The sequence below is a fragment of the Taudactylus pleione genome, unplaced genomic scaffold (genome assembly GCF_031769625.1).
Source record: "Taudactylus pleione unplaced genomic scaffold, aTauple2 ptg000592l, whole genome shotgun sequence".
NCBI classification, from domain to species: domain Eukaryota; kingdom Metazoa; phylum Chordata; class Amphibia; order Anura; family Myobatrachidae; genus Taudactylus; species Taudactylus pleione.
This window is the reverse complement of record NW_028284994.1, coordinates 403,388-427,649: the sequence shown is the minus strand read 5'-3', so window position 1 is coordinate 427,649 and position 24,262 is coordinate 403,388. Positions and strand designations below refer to the sequence as shown.

The following is a 24,262-nucleotide window of genomic DNA, read 5'->3' as shown; positions in this document are numbered from 1 at the left end:
CTTTTGCATTTCCCTTTCCTATTTATATTTCCCCAACTTATGTTGTTTTCTATTTTTACACGACTTTGGCTTACCTATACCTTCTCCTTATTTAATGATCGCCTTCCTTTTTTGTTTCTTTTTCTTTCTCTACCTATAATTTCCCTGTATGATATTTCACTTTTTCTTCTCATACTTTTCCTACATTAAGGGCTTGTGGGAGGGCCCTACCTTCTCTATGACATCACTATGGATATGCGACCTACCTTTGCCATGCTGCTACAGGGTTTTGTACACATTTGCTGACCTGTGTGCTATCTTAGTTCATAGTTCCCCTCCCCTTTGTCAACACCCATGGTCTTAGACTCTTACACTATTTAGCCAACCTACCTACTTTTTCCTTTATTGGTTTCCCTTGCTTTTTGAACATGGCAATTGTCTGTTTCTAGGGGCCCACAAAATCCAGCGCGGTGGATCTCTGTAACTCCAGTGTTGATCTCATGAAGTCCCAGCTTCTCTGATTCCTGGTGGGTTCAATAGCCCCTCACTCGGAACTATAACTTCTCTTCTGTGCACAATTATTTTTCCCATATAGAAATTATAATGCTCAGCCACGACTTAGCCCTATGACTTGAGTTGATGAGTCATATGTCCATAATTTGATATTATCTGATGATGCTCCTGTTTCAGCTGACCTCTCCTGTATCACTGAACATCCTTGTCCAATGACATGGCATTTAAATGATACTATAATTCATTTTTGAGATATGATAACCCATTTTAATACCCATCTTACAGATTATTCTCAATGAAATGCTCTCCCAGGCACTTCTTCCTCCACTCTCTGGTTGGCCCATACATCTGTTCTATGGGAGCATCTGATTAGTATAGCTTTTAAAACTTTAAAAGACTTTCTAACTCATACTAACTCCCTTTTTATCCAGCTTCAGTAACTTGAGTCACAACATAAACATTTCCCTAGCCCTTCCCTTCAACAAGAGCTTGTCACTGTTTGCCATTTTTTTGCTCTTATTTTTACCCAAAACACAGCTAAATGTCTAAAATGGTTACACCAAAACTTTTATGAAAAGGGAGATAAGACTCTTAAGAGTTTGGCATCTAGGCTCTGTGTGGCATGAACACATAAAAACATCCTCATGATTAAAAATTCCAAAAATTGCCTTCTTCAAGACCAATCAGCTATTTGTTCTGAATTCCAGAGCTTCTACAGTAACTTGTAAAACCTGCAGTCTGCCTCACCCCCTGCTTCTGTCCCACCCACTGAGAATGCAATTTAAGAATTTCTTTCCACTTACAATCTTCCTCAGTTCCCATGAGGCAATCAAAGGTTTGAGTGAGGAGATCTTGTAGGAAAAAATAGTAATGTCTATTATACAGCAATAGTTTGGCAAGTACCCTGGACTTGATGGCTTTACAACTGCATACTATAAAAAATGTATGGGGCATCTGGTTGCCCACCTGCACTCCATTTTAAATGATGTTCTAGATGGGGACTCCTTCTCTACAGATATGCTTGAGCCCAAGATTGTTGTGGTGTCTAAGTAGGGTAAGGCCCCGCACAATGGTGCTACTTACAGGCCTATCGACCTCTGCTACCTAGATGTTAAAATATATGCTAAAATGTTAGCCAACAGATCTAACAAGGTCCTTCACTCCTTGGTTACTATGATGAGGTCAACTTTGTGCTAGGGCATCAAGCTTGGGACAATACAAGTAGGACCATAGATTTAATCCTTACAATCAATTCTAGGAAATCCCCAGCTGTTATCCTTTCTCTTGATGCTGAAAAAGCATTCAATAGGATCTCCTGGACCTTTATGTCCCAAACTCTATGATCATTTGGGATATCGGGAGACTTCCTGACTGGTGTCATGGCTTTCTATTCTCCTTCCTCTGCTACTGTATACATCAACATCATCCATTCCCACCATTTCCTTATCGTAAATGGCACTTGGCAGGGCTGCCCTTTGTCCCCTTTGATCTTCACCCTGGTGATAGAACGTCTGGCCTCTCTCGTCTGACTAAAGCCTAGCATTCATGGAGTGTAGTTTGGGAATACGTCTTCCAAAATTGTCCTTTTTGCCAACAACATTTTTTCTTACCCTCAATCAACATCGGATATCTTTACCTAACCTTTACCATTTTTTTAGACCCCTATGGTGTACTCTCTGGATATAAAATCAATTTTTCTAAATCTGAGGTCATGCTCCTCCATATCTCTCACCAAGATGCTGAGGCTGTCAAATCCTCCTACAACATTAAATGGCAACATAGAAAAATCAAACACCTTGTAATGATCTATTATATCAGGAGACTTTTCCACAGCCTTTTACGGAAATACAAGCAGATATACAAAAGGCTTATACTCTTGTGGCTGGGCAGGATCTGTCACAGTTGGTGCTAGCGAGTTACCTGTATCAGGTGATGAGCTGGAATCACTGGAGGCTGGCTGGACTAGAACCATGGTTAACATGAATAGCTCTTTATTATAAGAAGTGGGTAGCAGTGAGAACTGCCTTTGGTGATGAGTGACTGGAACTGGAAACTGGAGACGTTGGAATGAGACCAGAAGGAACTTGGAGGGACCAGACTGGGACCGGCAGGTAGGCTGACTGAGCTGGTCGGGGTACCAGTAGATGAGTCTGCAGATGGATGGTAGCACGGAAGCTACTTGGTGCAGCTAACGAGCCGTGAGGTGAGTGGGCTTGGAGGAACCAGACTGGGACTGGCAGGAAGACAGGTATCTGGATGGCTACGTGGAGTGGCCGGTTAGCCGTGGGTAGACGCTGGTAGCTGGGTGGCTACGTGGAGTGGCTGGATAGCCGTGGGTAGACGCTGGTAGCTGAGTGGCTACGTGGAGCGGCTGGATAGCCGTGGGTAGGCGCTGGTAGCTGAGTGGCTACGTGGAGCTGCTGGATAGCTGTGGGTAGACGCTGGTAGCTGGGTGGCTACGTGGAGTGGCTGGATAGCCGTGGGTAGACGCTGGTAGCTGAGTGGCTATGTGGAGCGGCTGGATAGCCGTGGGTAGACGCTGGTAGCTGGGTGGCTACATGGAGCGGCTGGATTGCTGTGGGCAGATGCTGGTAGCTGAGTGGCTACGTGGAGTGTCTGGATAGCCGTGGGTAGATGTTGGTAGCTGGATGGCTTTGGGGAGCGGCTGGATAGCCATGGGTAGACACCGGTAGCGTGGAAGCTACTTGGTGCGGCCTGGGAGCCGTGGGTGAGAGATGGTAGCGTGAAAGCTACTTGGTGCGGCCTGGGAACCGTGGGTGAGAGATGGTAGCGTGGAAGCTACTTGGTGCGGTCTAGGAGCCATGTGGAGAAGCTGGTAGCGTGGAAGCTACTTGGTGCGGCCTGGGAGCCGTGGGTGAGAGATGGTAGTGTGAAAGCTACTTGGTGCGGCCTGGGAACCGTGGGTGAGAGATGGTAGCGTGGAAGCTACTTGGTGCGGCCTAAGAGCCATGTGGAGAAGCTGGTAGCGTGGAAGCTAGGCACAGCATGCAGAGGGAGTATTCATCTCTGCAGCCCTTGAGAAACAGGACTACACCTGTGATTCCAATTAAGACTAGCAATGCTCACAGACAGAGCAGGGTCCAGGTGTTTAATCAGTGTGGTTGGAGAGCAGTCTGCACACACAGAGATGTTACAGCCAGCCTGATTCAGCCAGAGCAGATGTCCCAGGAGAATTACAAACACAGATCCATGGAGCAGGTGGCAGAGGTAAGTCACAAAAGGTAAAAACTAGCCAGGATTGTGACAGTACCCCCCTCTTCAAGGGTGGACTCCGAACACCCAAATAAATACATAGGAGAACATGAAAAAATGAGACGCCCAGGAAACTGAAAAACTTTCTTCCAAACATGACATTACAGGAGCTTCAAACATAGGAACACCATCACTCTAGAAACATCTCTTTAGACATCTTCTTAATTCTGCATTATTGGGATACCAGAAGTGGAAATTCTTCAAAGGGGATGATTCAAGACCTTTGTCGATTCTTCTTTCTGCTGCGAGAACGTTTTGTGCCAACCAATGGACATGGGATCTCTGGTGACTCCTGTGGAAACACATGACTGGAAAGGACAGGGTCAAATGGCAGATGGTTTTCAGGGAATGGAGAATTATCATATGCAGGATCAAGTTCAGACTCCGAGTCAGTATCTAAAGGTAAAATCGAAGGTTTAGTAGGACTTGAACATTGATAGGACTCCTGGGAGGAACTAAGTGAAATATAACCAATTTTGATGGTGTTTTGGGAGTTACCGCAGTATGAAGAGGACAAGGAGGTGGCCGCACATCTCATGTTCAGGGAAGTGGAGGACTCAGCAGAGGATGATTCTTTAGTAGCACCAACAGACTGCTTGGACCGATTTTCAGAACTAGAATTTCGTTTGACAGGTTTTAGACCAAATTCTTTAATAACAGCTTCACTGAAAGTCTTTGTTTTTAGAAGCACAGGATCTTTAGACTCGATGAGAGGATTGGCCCAGTCCAATGCCTTACCTCTAAAGGAAGAGAGAAGGTACTTAGTAAGGTTCTTAGGAGTGATACCACAAGCTGGATATGCTTCCATGATTGCAGCATATTGCGTCAGTAATGCAAAGTATTGCGATAAGTCCCCATCAAAATATATGTATCCTGGAGTATCCAATGAAGTTTGTGTGTTCGAGGATTGTGGAGCACATTCAGGTGCAGGGCTGGAAGAGACTTGAGGATGCTCTGATTGTTGAAGAATCAAAACAACTGAAGTTGACAGCTGTTCGGTACTTGGACCAACTAAAGGAACTGGAAGGAGTCCTGAAGAGCCAGAGACAGCAGCTTCAACATTCGAGGCAGAGAACAGGCTACAGAAACTGTCATCCTCTGGAACGATATTTTCAGGAGATGCTGAACAGGAGCCATGATCAGGATTAGTAGTACATGACACTTCTCCCTGGGAACTGGAACCTGGACCCCACTCCTAGGGCATGAGACTTGAGACCACCTCCTGGGGTGTGATACTTGAGGCCCCTTGCTTGGGTGCGAGACTTGAAACCCCCTCCTGGGGTGCGAGACCTGAGACCCCCTCCTGGGGTGCGAGACTTGAGACCCCTTCCTGGGGTGTGAGACTTGAGACCCCCTCCTGGGGTGCGAGACTTGAGACCCCTTCCTGGGGTGCGAGACTTGAAACCCCCTCCTGGGGTGCGCGACCTGAGACCCCTTCTTGGGGTGAGAGACTTGGGACCCCCTCTTGGGGTGTGAGACTTGTAACCCTCTCCTGGGGTGAGAGACTTAAGGTCCCCTCCTGGAGTACAGAACTTGACACTCCCTGTTGGAGTATGGGACCCAAAATCCCCTTCTGGGGAAGCTGACTTGACTTTTCCTTTTGGGGTATGGAACATGAACCCCCCTTTTGGGATGCGAGTAAAGAGACTTCCTCCTGGGGTGAGTGACTCAAAACCTTTTCTTGAGTTACGAGACTTGAGGACCCTCCTGGGGTAGCCAACTGAAGTCCCCTACCAGAGCAGGCAGAATCCGGGTTGGGTCCGGAACAGGCAAAATCCGGGCTTGGACCGGAACAGGCAGAATCCGGGACGGGACCGGAACAGGCAGAATCCGGGACGGGACCAGAACAGGCATTGAGACGTTGACACATAGTTATACTGCTGGAATTGCAAAGGGGACAGCCTTTGAGAAAGTGGTCAGAAGCTCCACAATAGCGACAGAGATGTAAATCTTTACGCCGCTGGCGTTCAGCCACAGAGAGCTTGGAGCGCGGGTAACTTCGATGTCTCACTTTACTTGGCAAGGAAGAATCTTTGGTTCTTAGAGATTCCAAGACAGAGTTTTTAGTTGAGACAGAGGTAGCTCTAAGAAATTCAGGAATGATCTGAAAGATTTTGTTGAGTAGAGCCTGTAGCTGTTCCAGCAATTGATGGAAAGTAGTTAGGGGTTCAGGTAAGATTTGGGTATCATCTAGCCGGTTAGTCAGAATTTGCAGAAACTGTAGTACTTGATGCGGTACCGCCTCCTGTGAATCCAAACGAGTGATTAGGTTACGGAAAGCACTTGATCCAGGATTAAGTGCTTGATCCGCTACCATCGTCAGGCTTGAACACACTCTAGCACACTTGGTGCTAGAGAGTTACCTGTATCAGGTGATGAGCTGGAATCACTGGAGGCCGGCTGGACTGGAACCATGGTTAACATGAATAGCTCTTTATTATAAGAAGTGGGTAGCAGTGAGAACTGCCTTTGGTGATGAGTGACTGGAACTGGAAACTGGAGACGTTGGAATGAGACCAGATGGAACTTGGAGGGACCAGACTGGGACCGGCAGGTAGGCTGACTGTGCTGGTCGGGGTACCAGTAGATGAGCCTGCAGATGGATGGTAGCACGGAAGCTACTTGGTGCAGCTAACGAGCCATGAGGTGAGTGGGCTTGGAGGAACCGGACTGGGACCGGCAGGAAGACTGGTATCTGGATGGCTACGTGAAGTGGCCGGTTAGCCGTGGGTAGACGCTGGTAGCTGGGTGGCTACGTGGAGCGCCTGGATAGCTGTGGGTAGATGCTGGTAGCTGGGTGGCTAAGTGGAGCGGCTGGATAGCCGTGGGCAGACGTTGGTAGCTGGGTGGCTACGTGGAGCGGCTGGATAGCCGTGGGTAGACGCTGGTAGCTGAGTGGCTACGTGGAGCGGCTGGATAGCCGTGGGTAGACGCTGGCAGCTGAGTGGCTATGTGGAGTGGCTGGATAGCCGTGGGTAGACGCTGGTAGCTGGGTGGCTACATGGAGTAGCTGGATAGCCGTGGGCAGACGCTGGTAGCTCGGTGGCTACGTGGAGTAGCTAGATAGCCATGGGTAGATGCTGGTAGCTGGGTGGCTACGTGGAGCGGCTGGATAGCCATGGGTAGATGCTGGTAGCTGAGTGGCTACGTGGAGCGGCTGGATAGCCGTGGGCAGACGCTGGTAGCTGAGTGGCTACGTGGAGCGGCTGGATAGCCGTGGGTAGACGTTGGTAGCTGGATGGCTTTGGGGAGCGGCTGGATAGCCGTGGGTAGATGCTGGTAGCGTGGAAGCTACTTGGTGCGGCCTAGGAGCCGTGTGGAGAAGCTGGTAGTGTGGAAGCTACTTGGTGCAGCCTGGGAGCCGTAGGTGAGAGTCTGGTAGCGTGGATAGCTGCATGCAGCAGGCTTACGGATAGCACTGGTCTAGGAACCAGCAGGAGCCTGGGACATACTGGCACACAGAGGAACAGCTATAGCACAAGCAGTACACCACGGAACGCAACACGATGTTCAAGCACTGAGTGCTATTAGAGGAGGATCTATATACCTAGAGTCTGGCAGCGATTGGTGGATACAGACAGGTGGTCTGGCAGTGGCATTCAGAGTGGAGCAAGGCACAGCATGCAGAGGGAGTATTCATCTCTGCAGCCCTTGAGAAACAGGACCACACCTGTGATTCCAATTAAGACTAGCAATGCTCACAGACAGAGCAGGGTCCAGGTGTTTAATCAGTGTGGGGGGAGAGCAGTCTGCACACACAGAGATGTTACAGCCAGCATGATTCAGCCAGAGCAGATGTCCCAGGAGAATTACAAACACAGATCCATGGAGCAGCTGGCAGAGGTAAGTCACCAAAGGTAAAAACTAGCCAGGATTGTGACAGGGTCATCGCAGTCAAAATGAATATTCTCCATAAATTGATTTGCCTTTTCTAGTCCTTCCCAGTGGCAGTTCCCCTTGCCCTCCTTCAAAATCTTTTGAAATCCTTCAACCATTTTATTTGGAATAGCAAACCCCTTCAGCTTTCTTTGACCATCCTTAAAAACCTATTTCCAAGAAAGGTAGAGGTCTCCTGGATTTTAATCTCTACTACCTGGCTTCACACTTTTCCTAAACTGTTTCCTCCTACTCCACCCATGGAACAACCTCTTGGCTTGATATCAAATCTAACATTATCAAATCCCCAGACCAGGGGTGTTTTATGCGAGGAGAGGGCCTGTGTGCAGCCTCTGTTAGGGCCCCCTCCTCTCTGTCAGCTGCTCAGCATGGCACTGAGCACTGTAAATTCTGGCTTCATGCCAGAATCTATAGTGCATGCGTGGGTCTCCAGAAAAATAGCACTCGTGCCTACTTTCCCAGGGACATATTTTCTGCACATGCGCAAACCACTGGGAAAATAACCACTGCCATTTTTCCAGGGAGTGTTTGCTGCTCTGCAGTGCCAGTCAGGCACTGAAAATCAGCACTTAAGGAATCGGTGGAGAGGTAAGTATGATTACCTGTGGGTGCAGGGTATGCAGTGTGGGGCCCCCTGGACCCAGGGGCCCATATGCATTGCACACCTTGCACACATTATAAAGATCCCTTTACCCCAGACTTATCCTTCTTATGGGGCCTACAAAGGAAACACCATCCTCCACCATCTAACCTTCCTCCAACATTTAAATTCATTTTATGAATATCGGTTTTATACTCACATAAATTTGCTCTTACCACCTCTATATCTCATCTTACCCCCATATGGTGTAAACCAAATTTCCCCCCAGGTTTACATATGGCCTGCACAAAGTTGTGGATAACAGCGTCCCTTAAATTTCCTGCTGATTTTAACTCCCAGGGGTTCTGGCTTTCTTTCTCAGTTCTACAACTGTAATGTCCAACACAATCCAGAAATCCCTATGAATATTTCCAAATACATTACTTTTTAGGTTCCTTACCACAGGTCCCAGCTTCTCCAAGATGTCACTTCTTTTGAATGACACTATGAACATTGTCCTAAGTCTAAAGGGATGATCTCTGAAATATACAGCATTTTCATTGATGCTGCTCTCCTTACTAATAATTCCCATGAATCCTTTTGGGAGACAGAACTTGGCCCTACACCTCACAAGGAGGCTTGGGATGACATACTGTAATGCTGGCAATTGCTAAAACTTCTATCTCTACTCACCTTAAATAATCTTCTAACAAATTATATTATCGCTGGTACTATACCTCCGTGTGGCTCTCCCATATGTTCCCCTCTGTTTCACCCTCTATGGAGAAAACGTGGCCTTCGAGGTACCCTCTACCATATCTGGTGGACCTGTCTGACCCTCAAACCTACTGGACTTTGGTTCATGCTCTTCTGAACACTATAATTGGAACCCCTGATTCCAAATGAGCCATGGACCTTCTTTTTAATGCCCCCCCCCCTCCTGATCTTAGTAACCACACTGTGAAATTGTTATCCCAAATTTTAGTTGCTGCCTGAAGTTTGAGTGCTTGCAACTGGAAAAACCCTTTTCCACCAATCCTCTCTACATTAAAGTCACATATAAGGCATACACTGGAAATGGAAAATATTACCTACTACCTTCATGATAGAGGCCATATGTTTTCTCAGGTTTAGGCTCCTTGGCTCTTCTACAATGGCACTTTGCCACCTCTGCTCTCCATGCTAACTATCCATGTGTGATCCATGTGCGTTGGAAGAGTCTGCTCCCCCAATCTGACCAATCTGTGACAAACCCCCCTAATTAACTAAATACTTTTCTTTGCTGCTCTCCAAGCAGTGTGTTTCTTTTTTTCCATCTAATGCTTTCTGTCCAGCATCTGGTATTCTCCATGGTACCTTGCTTCCCTTGGTAGTCATGTTTCAAACTAATAACTTCCCCACTCTCTACTAACCCCTTCATATGCTTATTGACAATTATTTAATTTGAAAAATAGCTCATTTGTAATGTTTATTGTATTTTTGTCTGTCCATGTTTTTTTTCTGAGAGTTTTCTAAATAAAGAATTTATTTAAAAAAAAAGAAAAGAAAAAGAAATACAGTCAAGTATTCAAAGCAAACTTTTGCTATCAGATATGTAATTATATTAATCCTCACACAACAGTATAAGAATTAAATGCTTTTTAGATTCATTGTTTTTTGGGGGAAAGGCAATATCACTAAAGGAGTGAAACAAATCAAGCAGCCAGCTTCTCGGACACTCATTACAATACACGCTATGTAGACAAAAGTGATTGGACACTGAGCATGAATCAGCTGTACATGCTAGTACAATGCTGAAAGCAGATTCCCCATGTTCGGGCAGCTCCCAGAACTGCTCTGCTTGTCAAAGCACAGCAGGAGTCATGTAATGCAGAGCCATAACTAGACTTTTGGTGCCCTGTGCCAGAGAGAGCATTAGCGCCCCCCACAATTTTTAATATAAGGACATAAGAGAGTATACCTGAAAAGGGCCATGGCCTTATGGGGAAGGGCAAGGTAAGAGATAGGGGAGGCCAGGAGGTACTGGGGCTAAAAGAAGAGGAAACTAAAAGTGAGAATGATAATAAACTTGACAATTTTTACAGGGTTCCAATTTGATCCGCATGAGCCGTAGATATTGTGATAGTGGGGGGTTCTCTTTCAAAGCTATAGGGTGATGACTGGTAAGTAACATGTTTCTATCCGTGGGTTTCCTAAACAGTGTAGTAGAAAGTCTTCCATCCAATAAACTGACTATGACATCCAGAAAATTAATAGATCTACAATCTATTTCATATGTGAATCTGATAGGACTCTTAAGGGGTATTTAAAGTCATTACTTTCTGTGCAAAAGATTCAATGGAGCCTTGCCAAATCAAAAAAATATTGTCAATAAAACAATGATAATATTTAACCTTGTCCCCATAGGTAGACAAAATATGTTCCTCCTTCTATTTGGCCATGTAGAGATTAGCATATGGCCACCCAGCAGTGAAGCTGTGTATTGCATGCCATGTAGTGTATATTGTCAAGTCTCACTGCGCCTTACTGCACCATGCTGCCCTATTCTCATGCAGCAATTTAGAAGCCTGTGTGGCATACTATGAACAAAGATATAGCAAGACACATCTGTAGTTTATATTAAACTGCCATCCTGCCTGGCACTGCAATGCCAAAAAGTTTGGTAAAAAATTCAGATCCAAAACACTTAAGGGTGGTTTTTGCAAAACCAAAACATGATGATGAATTAGAACCAAAACACAGGTATCAGTGCACATCTCTAGTACTACTGTGGGTGTTTTACTCTGGCAAATACCACCCCAACAAATAAAATATTTTTTTATTGAAGAATTATTTTTCTAATAAAATGTCATTAGAATCTGAAAAAAGAAACCCACAATTGCACATTCATAATACTGATAGTGGTGATCTAGGTGACTAGAACATTTAGCACATAAGTGGTACCATGGGGCCGATTCTAAGTTGGAAGCACAGGTAACAAGGAGTAACTTTGCACCTGGGAAATCCATGATGGAACACAAGAGTGGACATTACTTTTCTGCATGCAGGCATTGCAGAATAATCACAAACTTCTTTTGCTGCTTTTGCATATGCTGTATTCCAAAAATGTTGCATAGCATTAATGATGCAATTTCCATTTTAACTTTAAATCTCGGTGCACATTTTACATCTGTCCATTTGCAGAGCTAGATGGTTTTGCCATGGTGCAAAGTTACTCAAAACGTATTATTAGCCCCTGTTTGTGTGTCTGAGCTATGGTTATACAGTTAACAAAATGGGAGGTATAAAAGTAAGTAAAGCATTTATAAATGGTTCAGATTCAGGCAAATCTATTATAACTAAATTTTTGGGAACCTTGTTGAATCAAAATCAAGAGCTGCTTCCTCCTGCTAAAATCAGACCTAAAAATGAAGCAAAGTATCATATTGCCAGATATAAAAATGTGTTGTTTTTGGATTGCGTATAATCTGCTCCCTCCTAATCTCAAGTGTCATTTTACATTAGCAACCATGGGGATAGGAGTCATAGGAAAAGATTATTATGTAGTTATTGATTTAATTTGACCATTTTTATGTTACTCCAACAAAAGTGAGTAACAAAAAAATGGGCATATTTATCAATGTTATGTTTACAAAAATAATGTGAATATAAATGTTTTCACACACTTTTTATATTATTTTAGTATCACTTAAAATGATCAAAGGTCTTTTGAAGCAGTTATTTTAAAAAATTACTCCAAGCCCATAAATTCGCATTCTTTTAGTGAGCAGATCACATCTCACATACAGTACTTGTAATGGGAAATGTGATCTGCTCAAAATGACAAAAATAAATTGTAATAAAATAACACAGGGAGCCTTGTGATTACACAACCTGGACATGGCATTATTACAGGGCCATAACTAGGGTGGTGAGACCTGTGCCATGGCACAGGGCACTGCAAGGTAGGGGGTGCTGTTTGGGCCATATTTTGTCTACCTATGGGGACAAGGTTAAATATTATCATTGTTTTATTGACAATATTTTTTTGATTTGGCAAGGCTCCATTGAATCTTTTGCACAGAAAGTAATGACTTTAAATACCCCTTAAGAGTCCTATCAGATTCACATACGAAATAGATTGTAGATCTATTAATTTTCTGGATGTCATAGTCAGTTTATTGGATGGAAGACTTTCTACTACACTGTTTAGGAAACCCATGGATAGAAACATGTTACTTACCAGTCATCACCCTATAGCTTTGAAAGAGAACCCCCCACTATCACAATATCTACGGCTCATGCGGATCAAATTGGAACCCTGTAAAAATTGTCAAGTTTATTATCATTCTCACTTTTAGTTTCTTCTTCTTTTAGCCCCAGTACCTCCTGGCCTCCCCTATCTCTTACCTTGCCCTTCCCCATAAGGCCATGGCCCTTTTTCTGGTATACTCTCTTATGTCCTTATATTAAAAATTGTGGGGGGCGCTAATGCTCTCTCTGGCACAGGGCACCAAAAGTCTAGTTATGGCTCTGCATTACATTACAGGAAGTACAACTAGATGAGATGACCACTAGGTATCTGCATTGAGGACTCTGGCCATTCACTCTCTCGAGTTAGCAAAGAAAGCAAAACATATTTTTTCAACCGAAACTCACACTTCTATGATTGATTTCAAGAAGAAATCACAGTTACTCTATACCACTACATTTGATAGCAATGCAAACATAACACAAAATTTGCTTCAAAGATTTTGGCCAATAGTCACCTCAGACCAGAACCCCCCATGATGGCTTACAGGAGGGGACCAAATTTGAGGAAATATACTTTTGTCCCTGAAGAGATGGGAGAGCTTCTGGATATATGAATTGAACACAGTAGTCCCACGGGGCCTTAACAAACACAATCCTTTGAACATCTTCCTCTGAATCTTTCAAAAATGCACTATTTTCTGTATATCACCCCTACTGTATTTCTATATCTTAATTTTGTGGATTAGGCCATGAAAGTTTTGTCATCTCTTTTATACTCTTATATATTCTTCCTCGGACACCTGGTGGCTTTTCATTTTTGTTTTTTTGTTTTTGTCTGTTTCTGATTATGGGCACAGTGGTTTATGTGTTTATACATTGCCATATCTGTTTAGCACACCTTTGTATCTGGGTGGTGTTATGGTGTATGCTTATACATAGTCCATATCAGAGTCAATGTTGAGAGTGTGGTTTATTTTCAATATTTTCATTTCATTAGGAATTGTATTTTTTAATGCTTTACATTTTTCATTTAAAGTATACATATGTGAAAATGCATGTAACTATGTGTATATATATATATATATATATATATATATATATATATATATATATATATATATATACATACACACATACATGCATTTTTTATAATTTCTTTTAGTTATTTTTTATAAAAATCATTTTGTATATGTTTCATTACATATTCATTTTTTTATTCTCTATATTTCACTATATTTTTCCCATGATTCATCATTCATTGTTTATATAAAAAAATCTTTATTTTTTATTTTATTTCATTTTTTTACATTTTCTCAGTTAATGGATTGCTTGATGTTTGGATGTATTATGTTTAATATTGATGTATATTATGTTTAATACTTTGGTTGGAAATGGTGGTTCATAGATTGCTGTCATCCAGGCTCCAATATAAATTTTTCATCCATGAAGTCTCATAAGTTGTTAGCATGCATTCCAGGCTGGGATGCGGATGTGGCCAAGTTTGGATGTTTCTGGTGCTCTGGCCAGCACCACATGTCAGCTGGTGGACTTCCACTTTTGATGGCTTTTAAACCAGAATTATGCGGGTTCTCATTTATGTCACGGTGGCCAATGGTAGGCTCTCTGTCTTTTGTGTCTAGTGACTGGTGTGCTACATTCTTGACAGTGATGCCTACCACATAGTGCATGGGTTTTAAACCACACGCTTCATAGATGAGGTGCCCTGAATATGAGGTATGGATCATTTGAATGTACTGTGTATGGCTCATGATTTATTTAGTAGTTTGCTCCATGGTACAGTGACACCGAGTGCACAGTATATCCTGCAGGTGACTTGGTGCCTGGTACATAGTATTTGTTCATGTATATTGGGACAGCTGTCCGTTTCAGTGTATGATAAGGTACTTTGCATGGTTATTCTTTGCACAGTGGCACAACTTGTAGTTTTTCTGCACAGTACAGTAATTATCTCTTTTTTATGGTGGTTGTACTCATTGATATTCTACCTATTATAAGTGTCAGTCACTCTCATCTATGACTGTATACATATTGATAAGGTGTATTAAGCATTGATGTTGTTGGCACTATATGGTTAGCATGTCAGATTTTTCACCATTAGAATTGTCACATTATCTTTGTGCTTTTTGGTTATATATTGGAGAATGCTAGACATTGTCACTTTTTTCCTTTGTCCGCAGATCATATGCTATCATTAATTGTCTGGTTTACTTTAGCTATTGATTCAGGTCTTGATAAAGGTTCATGTTGGAACAGAAACGTTGACCATATTACCAGATTTGTGGCATATTTGTACACATACAATAATGTTAAATCATGAATAAAAAGTGAACATTCTCTTTTAATTGGTGAGTTCTTCCTTCCTTCTGTGGGAATATAATGGATATTTAAGGGGCCTAACAGGTCCTTGGTAAGCAATATAAGTAATATATGGAAACGGAACAACACAGACAACAATTGTTTTGTTGAAAATATTTTTTAATACACTTTACTATTTTTCATTCCTTTTTTCTCTTATAGTTCAGTGATTTTTTTTATTCACTTTTGCTTAAACACCACTACTAGTTTCTAAGACATGCCACCACTCTATACAGGTCACTAGTACTTACTTATATGTACCAATTAGTGACATGTTGTACAAACTCCTAGTGGCATAGCAGTGCCAACATTGCCATGACTATGCTGCATAAAATGCACAGTCAGTTTGTCATGTAAAATTACTTCTTTCTGGGCTGAGACTTGTATTTCAGTGATGGTCATATACACTGCTGCTCAGACCCCACTACTAATTTATAATGCATACCATCACTGTGTAAGTGCTGCACACTACCTTCTACAGTGCCACAGTGACTGACACTTAATGCTATGTTCCAATTAACAACATGTTGTACAAATTCCTAGTTGCACAGCAGTGCCGACATTTCTGCAAGTGTGCTGTATGCAATGCTATCAGTTTGAAATTCAAAAATACCTCTTTCTGGGCTGATGTTCATTTATTCAGTGATGGGTTTTTTTTACCAATTCTCAGACTCTACTACAAATTTCTAAAGCATGCCATCACTGTGTGAGTATTGCATACTACTTTCTACAGTTCCAAAGTGACTGGTAGTTTCTGTTGTGTACAAATTAGCAATATATTGTAAAAAGTCCTAGTAGCACAGCAGTGCTGATACTGCTGCAAATGTGCTGCATAAAATGCACAGTTTGTAATTTAAAGATACCTCTTTCTGGGTTAATATTTTTAGTTCAGTGATGGTTTTATATAGTGCCCTTCAAACCCAACTGTTCATTTCTAAGGCATGCAATCACTGTGTGAGTGCCTCATATCATTGCAAAACAATGTGCATGGCACAATTCGCATGGATTGGCACAGACTATTCTAAAATGAGGTGTTATTGTGCTGATACATGTATCTAGTATAATATACAGGTACTGTAATAATGATGGCAGAACACATTTAGAAATTGTTGATCAAAAGTGTTCTCAGGTCTTACACCTGAAAAAATGTAATCCTTTATTACACACTCAATTACATCCTTCAATTCAAGACATCTATAGCATACTAAATGAGAGGGTCAGTCAGCCAATCAGCAGGTCATATGAAAGATTATGCATTGTCTTCTTTAACGCATGCACAGTGCAGTTTAGGAAAAGTGACATCTGATGGACAGAAAGTGGTATTACACTCTCTGCCTTTTCCAACACTTCAGTAACATTATGATGTGACTCAATGTGACAGAAAAAAATAGAAGAGCGGGATTGGAAATGTAATTTGTGGTGAACAGATATTTTAAAAAATAACTTTTATTAGAAATATTTTAATATGTAAATGGATAGATAACAGAGCAAATTTTTGAAAGACAAGAATGATAAATGATTAAAAATATACTGTGTGTGATGCCTTCACTGTATGTCTTCAACTATTAATTTAGTAATTAAACAATCTTGAGTGTGTCATCTTATGTGTTTAAAAATTATTCTTATATGTAGTCTGAATAGTATGAGTCATTTTAGCAAGGAAAATGTATATGAAAGTTCCTGTCAAGTATTTGTGCTAGGATTCAACACGATAAGGATTTTATCAATCAAAAAGCCACATATAACCTCACATGTATTAGGATCTAAATTCAGTTTTTATTAGCTTTAAATCTAGTAGAGATAAGTGATACACATTTACACTATTTCATTGAGGTTTTCCATTTATCTCCATTTATATTGATCATAATCAAGTTAATATTACACTTGGTTTATCAAGAAAGGAGTTTCCCGAGAAAAAAGGGGCCCATGCATGCACCAGATTGCTCCAAATAGAGGTATAGATACAGAACAGGCACCTTACTGACTGAGATATAGATCAGCCAGTTAACTAGTATAGCTTATATTTAATTAAAAGAGATTATATCTATCCTCCACACATCATATATCATATAAAAAGACAACTCCCATTTCTCTCCACATGTCTGTTAAATGATGGTGAGTATCACTACATACATGTATTTATATGTAGTCTGCTAATATTCAAACTACATATAAGAATCAGTTTTAAACACATAAGATGACACACTCAAGATTGTTTATTTACTAAATTAATAGTTGAAGACATACAGTGAAGGCACCACACATAGCATATTTTTAATTGTTTATCATTCTTTTCTTTCATCTTCATTTTATCCAACAAATTAGCTTTTTATCTATCTATATACATATTAAAATGTTTCTAAAAATAAGTTATATTTGAAATTATCTGTGCACCACAAATTACATTTCCAATCCCGCTCTTCTATTTTTCTATGTAAATTGCATCTGTTAGTGGTAGCACCCCCCATGTGAATTTGATTCAATACTATATAAAGGGGGTCTTTATCATCAAATATATTTAACATTATTCCTGTGCTACTTGATTCCAGTTACCTCAATATGATATGGCAAAGCACAACTAATAGGGTGTGGTACATGGTGTATGGCAAAAAGATGTAGCAGGACACATCTGTATACAATGCTATGGGATATTTTCATTAATTGAGAACTAGATGATAAGCCTGAGAAAAGTGGAGATAGATTATAAAATATTATTTCTATAGTGGAAGCTAGGTAAAGCATTGGTTGATTGATTGGTTATATTAACAGGAAACATTTAACAACTATTAAGAAAATAAAAACAGATACATAGGCCTAATAAACACAAGGGGCCTGATTCAGAGCCGCTCGTAAGCGGCCGCTGATCCGCTCTGAGCGATGTTTGCACAACTGCGCATGCATATGGGTCGTAATGCGCATGCGCAAACCAGTCATTGCGGTTGGAAATCGTGTGCTCGCAAAACAGCGAGGGGCTGCTAATTTGATTGACAGAATGTACCGTTTGTGGGTGGTAACAGGGGAAGGTGCTTGAAAATGGGGGAGTGGAGATCCGAACGCAGGTGTGCCTAACGGTAAAAAGGGTGTTTAATGGGAGTGCATAATTAGTAAAGGAGTGTCATTGACCATGTCACTTGGTTGTCTTTTAGCCTGAACTGCTCGCTGTGATTGCGGTAGGAAAAAGCTACCACAAGCACTGCAAGCAGTACAGATGCCTTTCGATGTACCCGATTTATCTAATAAATACCAGAGATGACGTGTGATGCGATCGGCAAAGGGGCATCTTTACAAAATAGCAAGTGCATTATTCATTTGCTCGCTCAAACACTGAGGCATCAACAAACCACAAAGAGCGAGTGCTCAATTTAAATAGCCGGCCCCTTTTTTGGAACGACCATCCGCAAATAGCGTCCGGGTCTGAATCAGGCCCATGGTGTGGAAGCCAGGTAAAGTATGACTTTGAGTAAATTAATTGATTGAATGTTTAATGATTATATTAACAAATAACCCATAAATAAAAAAACAAAGATGTGGGACTGGTAGACATCTAGTGTGGAAGCCAGGTAAAACATGCCATTGATTGATTTAATTGATTGATTGAATAATTGATTAATGATGTGTTTTTATGAACATAGAAGCAGTTAGCACTATAAATAAAATAAAAACTGAGATATGGGCCTATACTGGTCTGTGTACCTAGAGACTCCCAGTCTGATTGGAACCAAGACCCTGTTCTATAGCTATGAACTTTTTTATATGTTTAGCCTCTGCATTTCTCTAGTGAATAACAATCTGCAAGATCTTGTACCCTGTTTCAAAGTGTTTATCAACTTTTATCACATTTTTATATTGTATATGTTAATTTGCAAAATATGCCTTTCTGCTACTTGTTATTATAAGTGGGTATCAAAACATCATCAAATACACCCATCAATATAGGTGGTAACAAATTAGTTAATAAAATGGAGGTTCACAACTTGAGCAAAACTGGTCAGAGACTGTGGTTAAATGTTTTATTTGTTGATATATCCATGGCTGCACTGGCTCTTAAATCCCTGGGTCATCTGAATAGTATTCTGATAGAAGACCTTCAATGAATAGGTTGACAGTCCATAGTTCAATACGAATACATACAATAAGTCAACAGGGACAAGGTTGACTTACAACTGGCCGACAGTGCAAAAGGTTAACACACAAATTGTCAAAGCAAAAACTGGTGGATACAATTTTTTTCAACATTTTTAAGGTTTTGAAACAGTGCATATTTGAAGAATATCATGGTAAAGTAGAAAGCCTACAGGAACCTGGAGCCAAAGTACTGAAGCCTCTTCGAAATTAGTTGTACTTGCAATTTATTGCTAGTACCTGAGAGATTTAATAGGGTGCCCCTGCCGGTGATTAGTCTAGTCAGTCAAGTGACAGGGATCATCCTTTCATGTATTGGTTGGACATCCAAGTGATGTCATTCCAGGGAGAACAACAGGCCTGCATTGGAGGGCAAAAGTTGTGCAGGTGAGTATGACAAAAGCTTGTAGGCACACCTGATAATAGGGTCCTAGAAACCAGCATGTGACAGTACCCCACCCTCTTGAAGGAGCCACTGCTGTCAGGTAATTTCAAAGTGCCCAACTTTACCTCTGATGCCTGAGAGCTGTCAGCAGGAGCATGGGGCTGCTTAATGGACTGTGCAGGACAGTGCAGGTGGGACAGTGGATGGCTTGGTCCCTCACTCCATCCAAACAAGTGCCCAGTGTACCTTAATGTGATCAGAGGTGAGGCTGCTAGCAGTGACCATTATGCACTGCTACCGTGCCATATATAACACATGCTTTATTCGCGGCTTGCACGCCATCAGCCCACTGCAGAGATGCATCAGCTAACACCATTGTACTGCAGAAATATTATGGCATTGGCCCTTGGTTGGACCCACTGACCATAATAAAAGTTAGCACAGTCTTTGGGGCATATCCAATTAGCCGCGGGGTTTACCCCATGGCTAATTATCACGCAGGTCAGGATTCAATTAGCGTGGATTCCACGCTTGGTGTCCCTGAGACTCAACGCTGTCAGGCTTTACCTCGCACCTCATGTAGGTGCGAGGTAAAATCTGCGTGAGGCCGCCCTATTTGGCCTCGCGTGAGTGTGAATAACACACCGAGGGGGTCATTCAGACCCGGTCGCAAGCACCGATGTACTCACAACCGGGTAGATGGGTAGCCCTGCACTCGCTCAGTGGCTGCACTGTGCATGTGCAAGCCCCGGAGTGAGAGAGAAACTCTCTTGCTCCGGAGCTCGCTACAAAAGGGGCAGCTGTCGATGTTGATTGACAGCTTGCCCCTTTTTGTAGGTGGGCCGGGGGGTGGTTTCCAAAATGGAGGCATTCCTTAAGGAACGCCTACCATTTTGTGGGGGGCTGCACTGACATCATCAGTGATGTCAGTGGGGAGCTTCCTGCTCCATCAGAGCAGAAAGCTCCCTGGGGCTTGCAAGTGCCCAGACCCAACCTTATGGTCTGGTTGCAAGCCCCGATGGTCGCGATGGTGATCACCATCATGACCATCACCCTAGTCGCTAGCTATGCTGTGGGTGGTAACGCACAGCTTAGCTTGAGACCAGGAGGCCACACCAAAAAAAAAGTAGCACCTGCCCTCATTCAGAGAGAGCGATCGCTTCTTGCTACCGCCTCTGGAGCGATCACTTCTTGCGACCACCTCTGAATGAGGTCCTGATTCCGCAGTTCTCATGGAATCAGTGTGTTCTCGTGTGGAAGTCCTGTTTTTTTGATGCAGGGAAAAAGCTATTTTATTGAATATCTGATCCCTGCATCGCGGGACTTTAGCCCAAAAATGAGCCATGAGTGAAACCCCGTGGCTAATTGGATATGCCCCTTTGTGTGTTGGATGAATGCACTCACACATACAGTCCATTCTAATTAGAATCTTTTTTTTTGGGGGGGTGCAACAGACAGACTGTTGCACTGCTCAATATTATGGCATTGGCCCTTAACTGGGCCCACTTACCATTAGACAAGGTAGCACAGTCTTCCTATGTTGGCTAGACACACACAAGTTGGAAAAATAAAAGTTTTTTTGAAGGGACCTGTGAATATACACTGCTGTATTGATAGTGTCACACACATTGAAATTCTCTCTCCTCCCCATGGACAGTGCCCCAGCCTATACAGACTTGAAGGGACCTGACTGTGCACTACAGTACCTGCTGCTAACTTTCTACATTCCACTAAGAGTCCTGCCTACACTGCCTACACCATCAGTTTGTACTTGTGAAATTTTGGCCGAATGTGGGGAAGGACTTTTATATGTGAGCCAAAATACATGAGATCCAACAAAGGGAAGATGATGCTTTGCCACATTTTGGGATCCAAGTTGGGAGTGAAAACCTGAGCCAGACTTGTACCCTATGTTAGGGTGGGTCCAGTTCTCAGAGTACCAGACCCGCTCATCTCTAGTAATAATAGTCTTTTACATTTTATAGACATGTATTTTGTGATTTTTTTTTGCATTCCTCTGTAATACACTTACCTGGTGTTCTCTATATTATTATCATTGCTATGCTAAGTGCCCATATTCTAAGTAGTAGGCATTTTATTAAATGTAATACAGTACATCCACTGCTCAATTTGCAAGAACATCTGTAATCACTATCATCACCAATTACACCTAACTCATACTAGGTACAGGAGATCAGTCTGTGTTCAGCATCCATAATACATATGCTTAGCTGAGAATAGTGAGTAACTCTGGCTACATGTTACCTGACACACCAACATAATGTTTCTCTTGCATCTATTCCCATGTCACTGCCCAGTTACACGCATTAATGCCCATTATATTATGCCTATAGATGGTTGTTAAATCTACAAAGAAATAGCTGAGAAAGGTTCCACTCTGAGTCATGTGCACAAAACTGTGTATACAGCTCAGGACACATGCAGAGTGTGCAACAAATCCCTAGAATCAGCCATATACAAAGTGTTGTGCAATTCTTACTCTTAAATGTCTCCATAGGTAAAATATAGAAATGTATTTAAAAGTGGGATATATCTTGGGTAATTAGTTCATTATAGAAGTCAGTGGAGCAGTGAGTAAATGCATTATAAAGATCCACATGTTCTTTTTTACGTTTAAATAAAAATAAATGGTGTTTTACTTATAAGCATTTCAGGAACAAAATATCAAATAATTTAGCCCCTCATGCAGGGCACTACCTCACTGCTTATACCCTGACTATATTGGGTAGCTTGTCTGCAGATATTTCACAGTCTCTCGCAGTCCCAATCCTGTCTATTACAAGTATAAACACTACCTCCTGCACATCACACTCAGATTAACTTGTGGTCCTTCCTGCTTGGCTTGCAGGTCTGGACTTTGGGTCTGATTCAGAGCCGCTCGCTATTTGCGGCCGTTCGTTTAAAAAAAGGGGTGGCTATTCAAATGAACTGTTCGCACTTTGCGGTCTGTTCACTCCTCTAAGTCTGAACGAGCGAGCAAAACTTGCGGTCGAAATTTTGAAAAATACGCCCCCTGGCCGCTCGCATCCTACGTCATGTCCGCTATTTATTAGATTAATCGAGTACATTGAACAGCGTATGAACTGCTCGCTATTCTTGTGGTTGGTTATTTCAACCGCTATTTTGCGAGTAGTTCAGACTAAAAAAAAAACAAGTGACGTGGACGCTGACACTGCTGTAGTAATTATGCACACCCATAAAACGCCCATTTTGACCTTTAAGCACGCCTGCGTTCTGAATTCCACTCCCCGTTTTCAAGCACCTTCCCCTGTTACCACCCACATACACCTCCTCCTGTCACTCAAAATAGCAGGCATTTGCTATTTTGCGAACAAACGATTTTCGGCCGCACTGACTGGTTCGCGCATGCGTATTACAATCCATACGCATCTGCAGTTGTGCGAACATCGCTCAGTGCAAACGAGCGGCCGCTTATGAGCGGCTCTGAATCAAGCCCTTTGGCCTCCTGGCCTGACTTCCACAAAGTCACACAAACAGCTCCATAGATTTCCGGCCCTCCCTGCCTAAATTATTGTCTGGATACTGGCCAAGCCTGGCCCCACTGGCCTCCAGGCACACTGGGCTCTGTAACTGCCTCAGTCCTCCCTGAACTTAATCTACAAAGTGACCTGACTGGTCTGCCTTGTTAGCCCTCAGCAGAACTCTTTCCTCTAGGCAGCCTCTAGTTATGCTCACAATTTATTTTTATGTCCTGTGTGGGTTGGTCCTTCCAGCCCCCCACAGAATATATGGCTCACTATCACCACCTGACGAAATATTGCCACAAAAGCAAAGTCCAGCATAACATTCCCCCCACATATCAAGTTTCAGGAACAACACTTACTGGATGACATTCTAGCTTTAGTTGCCAAAACTTTTAATGAAAAAAGTTACTGCTAAACAAATTTCCACAAAATCCAGTCTGGCAATATCATATTGCTGCTAATTTTCTGGAAGATTGATTACACTGTTCCAAAGTTATCAGCATTTAAGTCATTGACCAAAGCTTATTAAACCAATTTATATTTAACTTTTTGATTTTAATAGATGCCCCAAGCTCGATGTTCTGAAGAATGTCATCATGGTTTCAGAAAAGCTCCAATAGGAGGACATCATTCATGTTGCTATGATTGTATGCCATGCTCAGAGGGAGAAATATCCAATGGTATATGTATACATTTTATTATGTTGCATAGAAAGTACAAATGTTTGGCAGAATATTACATTTACTTAAATCTTTAGTCAATCATAAGCATCCAGCAAGATATTGCTTTGAAGAATTATAGTATATTCTAACCAATATTAATGGGTGTTCACTTAAAACAGACAGTGTGATATATAGAAACTTGTGGTGTTCAACAGAGATTTTTGTAAATCTTGAATGTTAGATCACCAAGAGGCAATTTTATTAATCCCATATTGAATTAATTCAGTTGCCCCTTATGTATTAATTGGGTATCAAAGAAGATACTGTATTAGTGGTAACTGCTGTAGTCCCTCTATTTTTTATCACAAATCTCATAGTAGTCTGTATGGACTGTGACATGAGCAAATGTATCCAGTTCTTATACACTTAGCTATTTTATAGCTGCCTTTCGATATCTAAAGCTAAGTCTGAACCTAGAAGAAAAGTGATTACAAAAACAGTACAGTTGTGCAATGAACCCGTGTTTTAGTTTTGATTTTGCCAAAAACACCCTCACAGGTTTAGAATTTGCCAAAACAACCCTAAAGTGTTTTTATTTTAGTTTTGAATCTGGATTTCTATAAAAATGGATAAAAGCAGTTAAATTCATGTAGTTTGGGCCTGTTTTTGTTCCTTAAGTATTACTACAATATTATTAACCTCAATTCAACAAGTGTCCAAAACCCCAATGAGGTTG

The 24,262-nt window shown here is 42.0% G+C and overlaps 1 protein-coding gene across 1 annotated transcript in view; it reads left to right on the top strand.

The window, feature by feature from the left end:
• LOC148481191 (vomeronasal type-2 receptor 26-like) overlaps positions 1-24,262 on the top strand; it is a 191,242-nt gene that overhangs the window by 145,721 nt on the left and 21,259 nt on the right. The window contains exon 4 of the mRNA XM_088453810.1: positions 23,427-23,544. Within this exon, the coding sequence (XP_088309936.1) occupies positions 23,427-23,544 (118 nt within the window). The remainder of the gene's footprint in view (positions 1-23,426; positions 23,545-24,262) is intronic.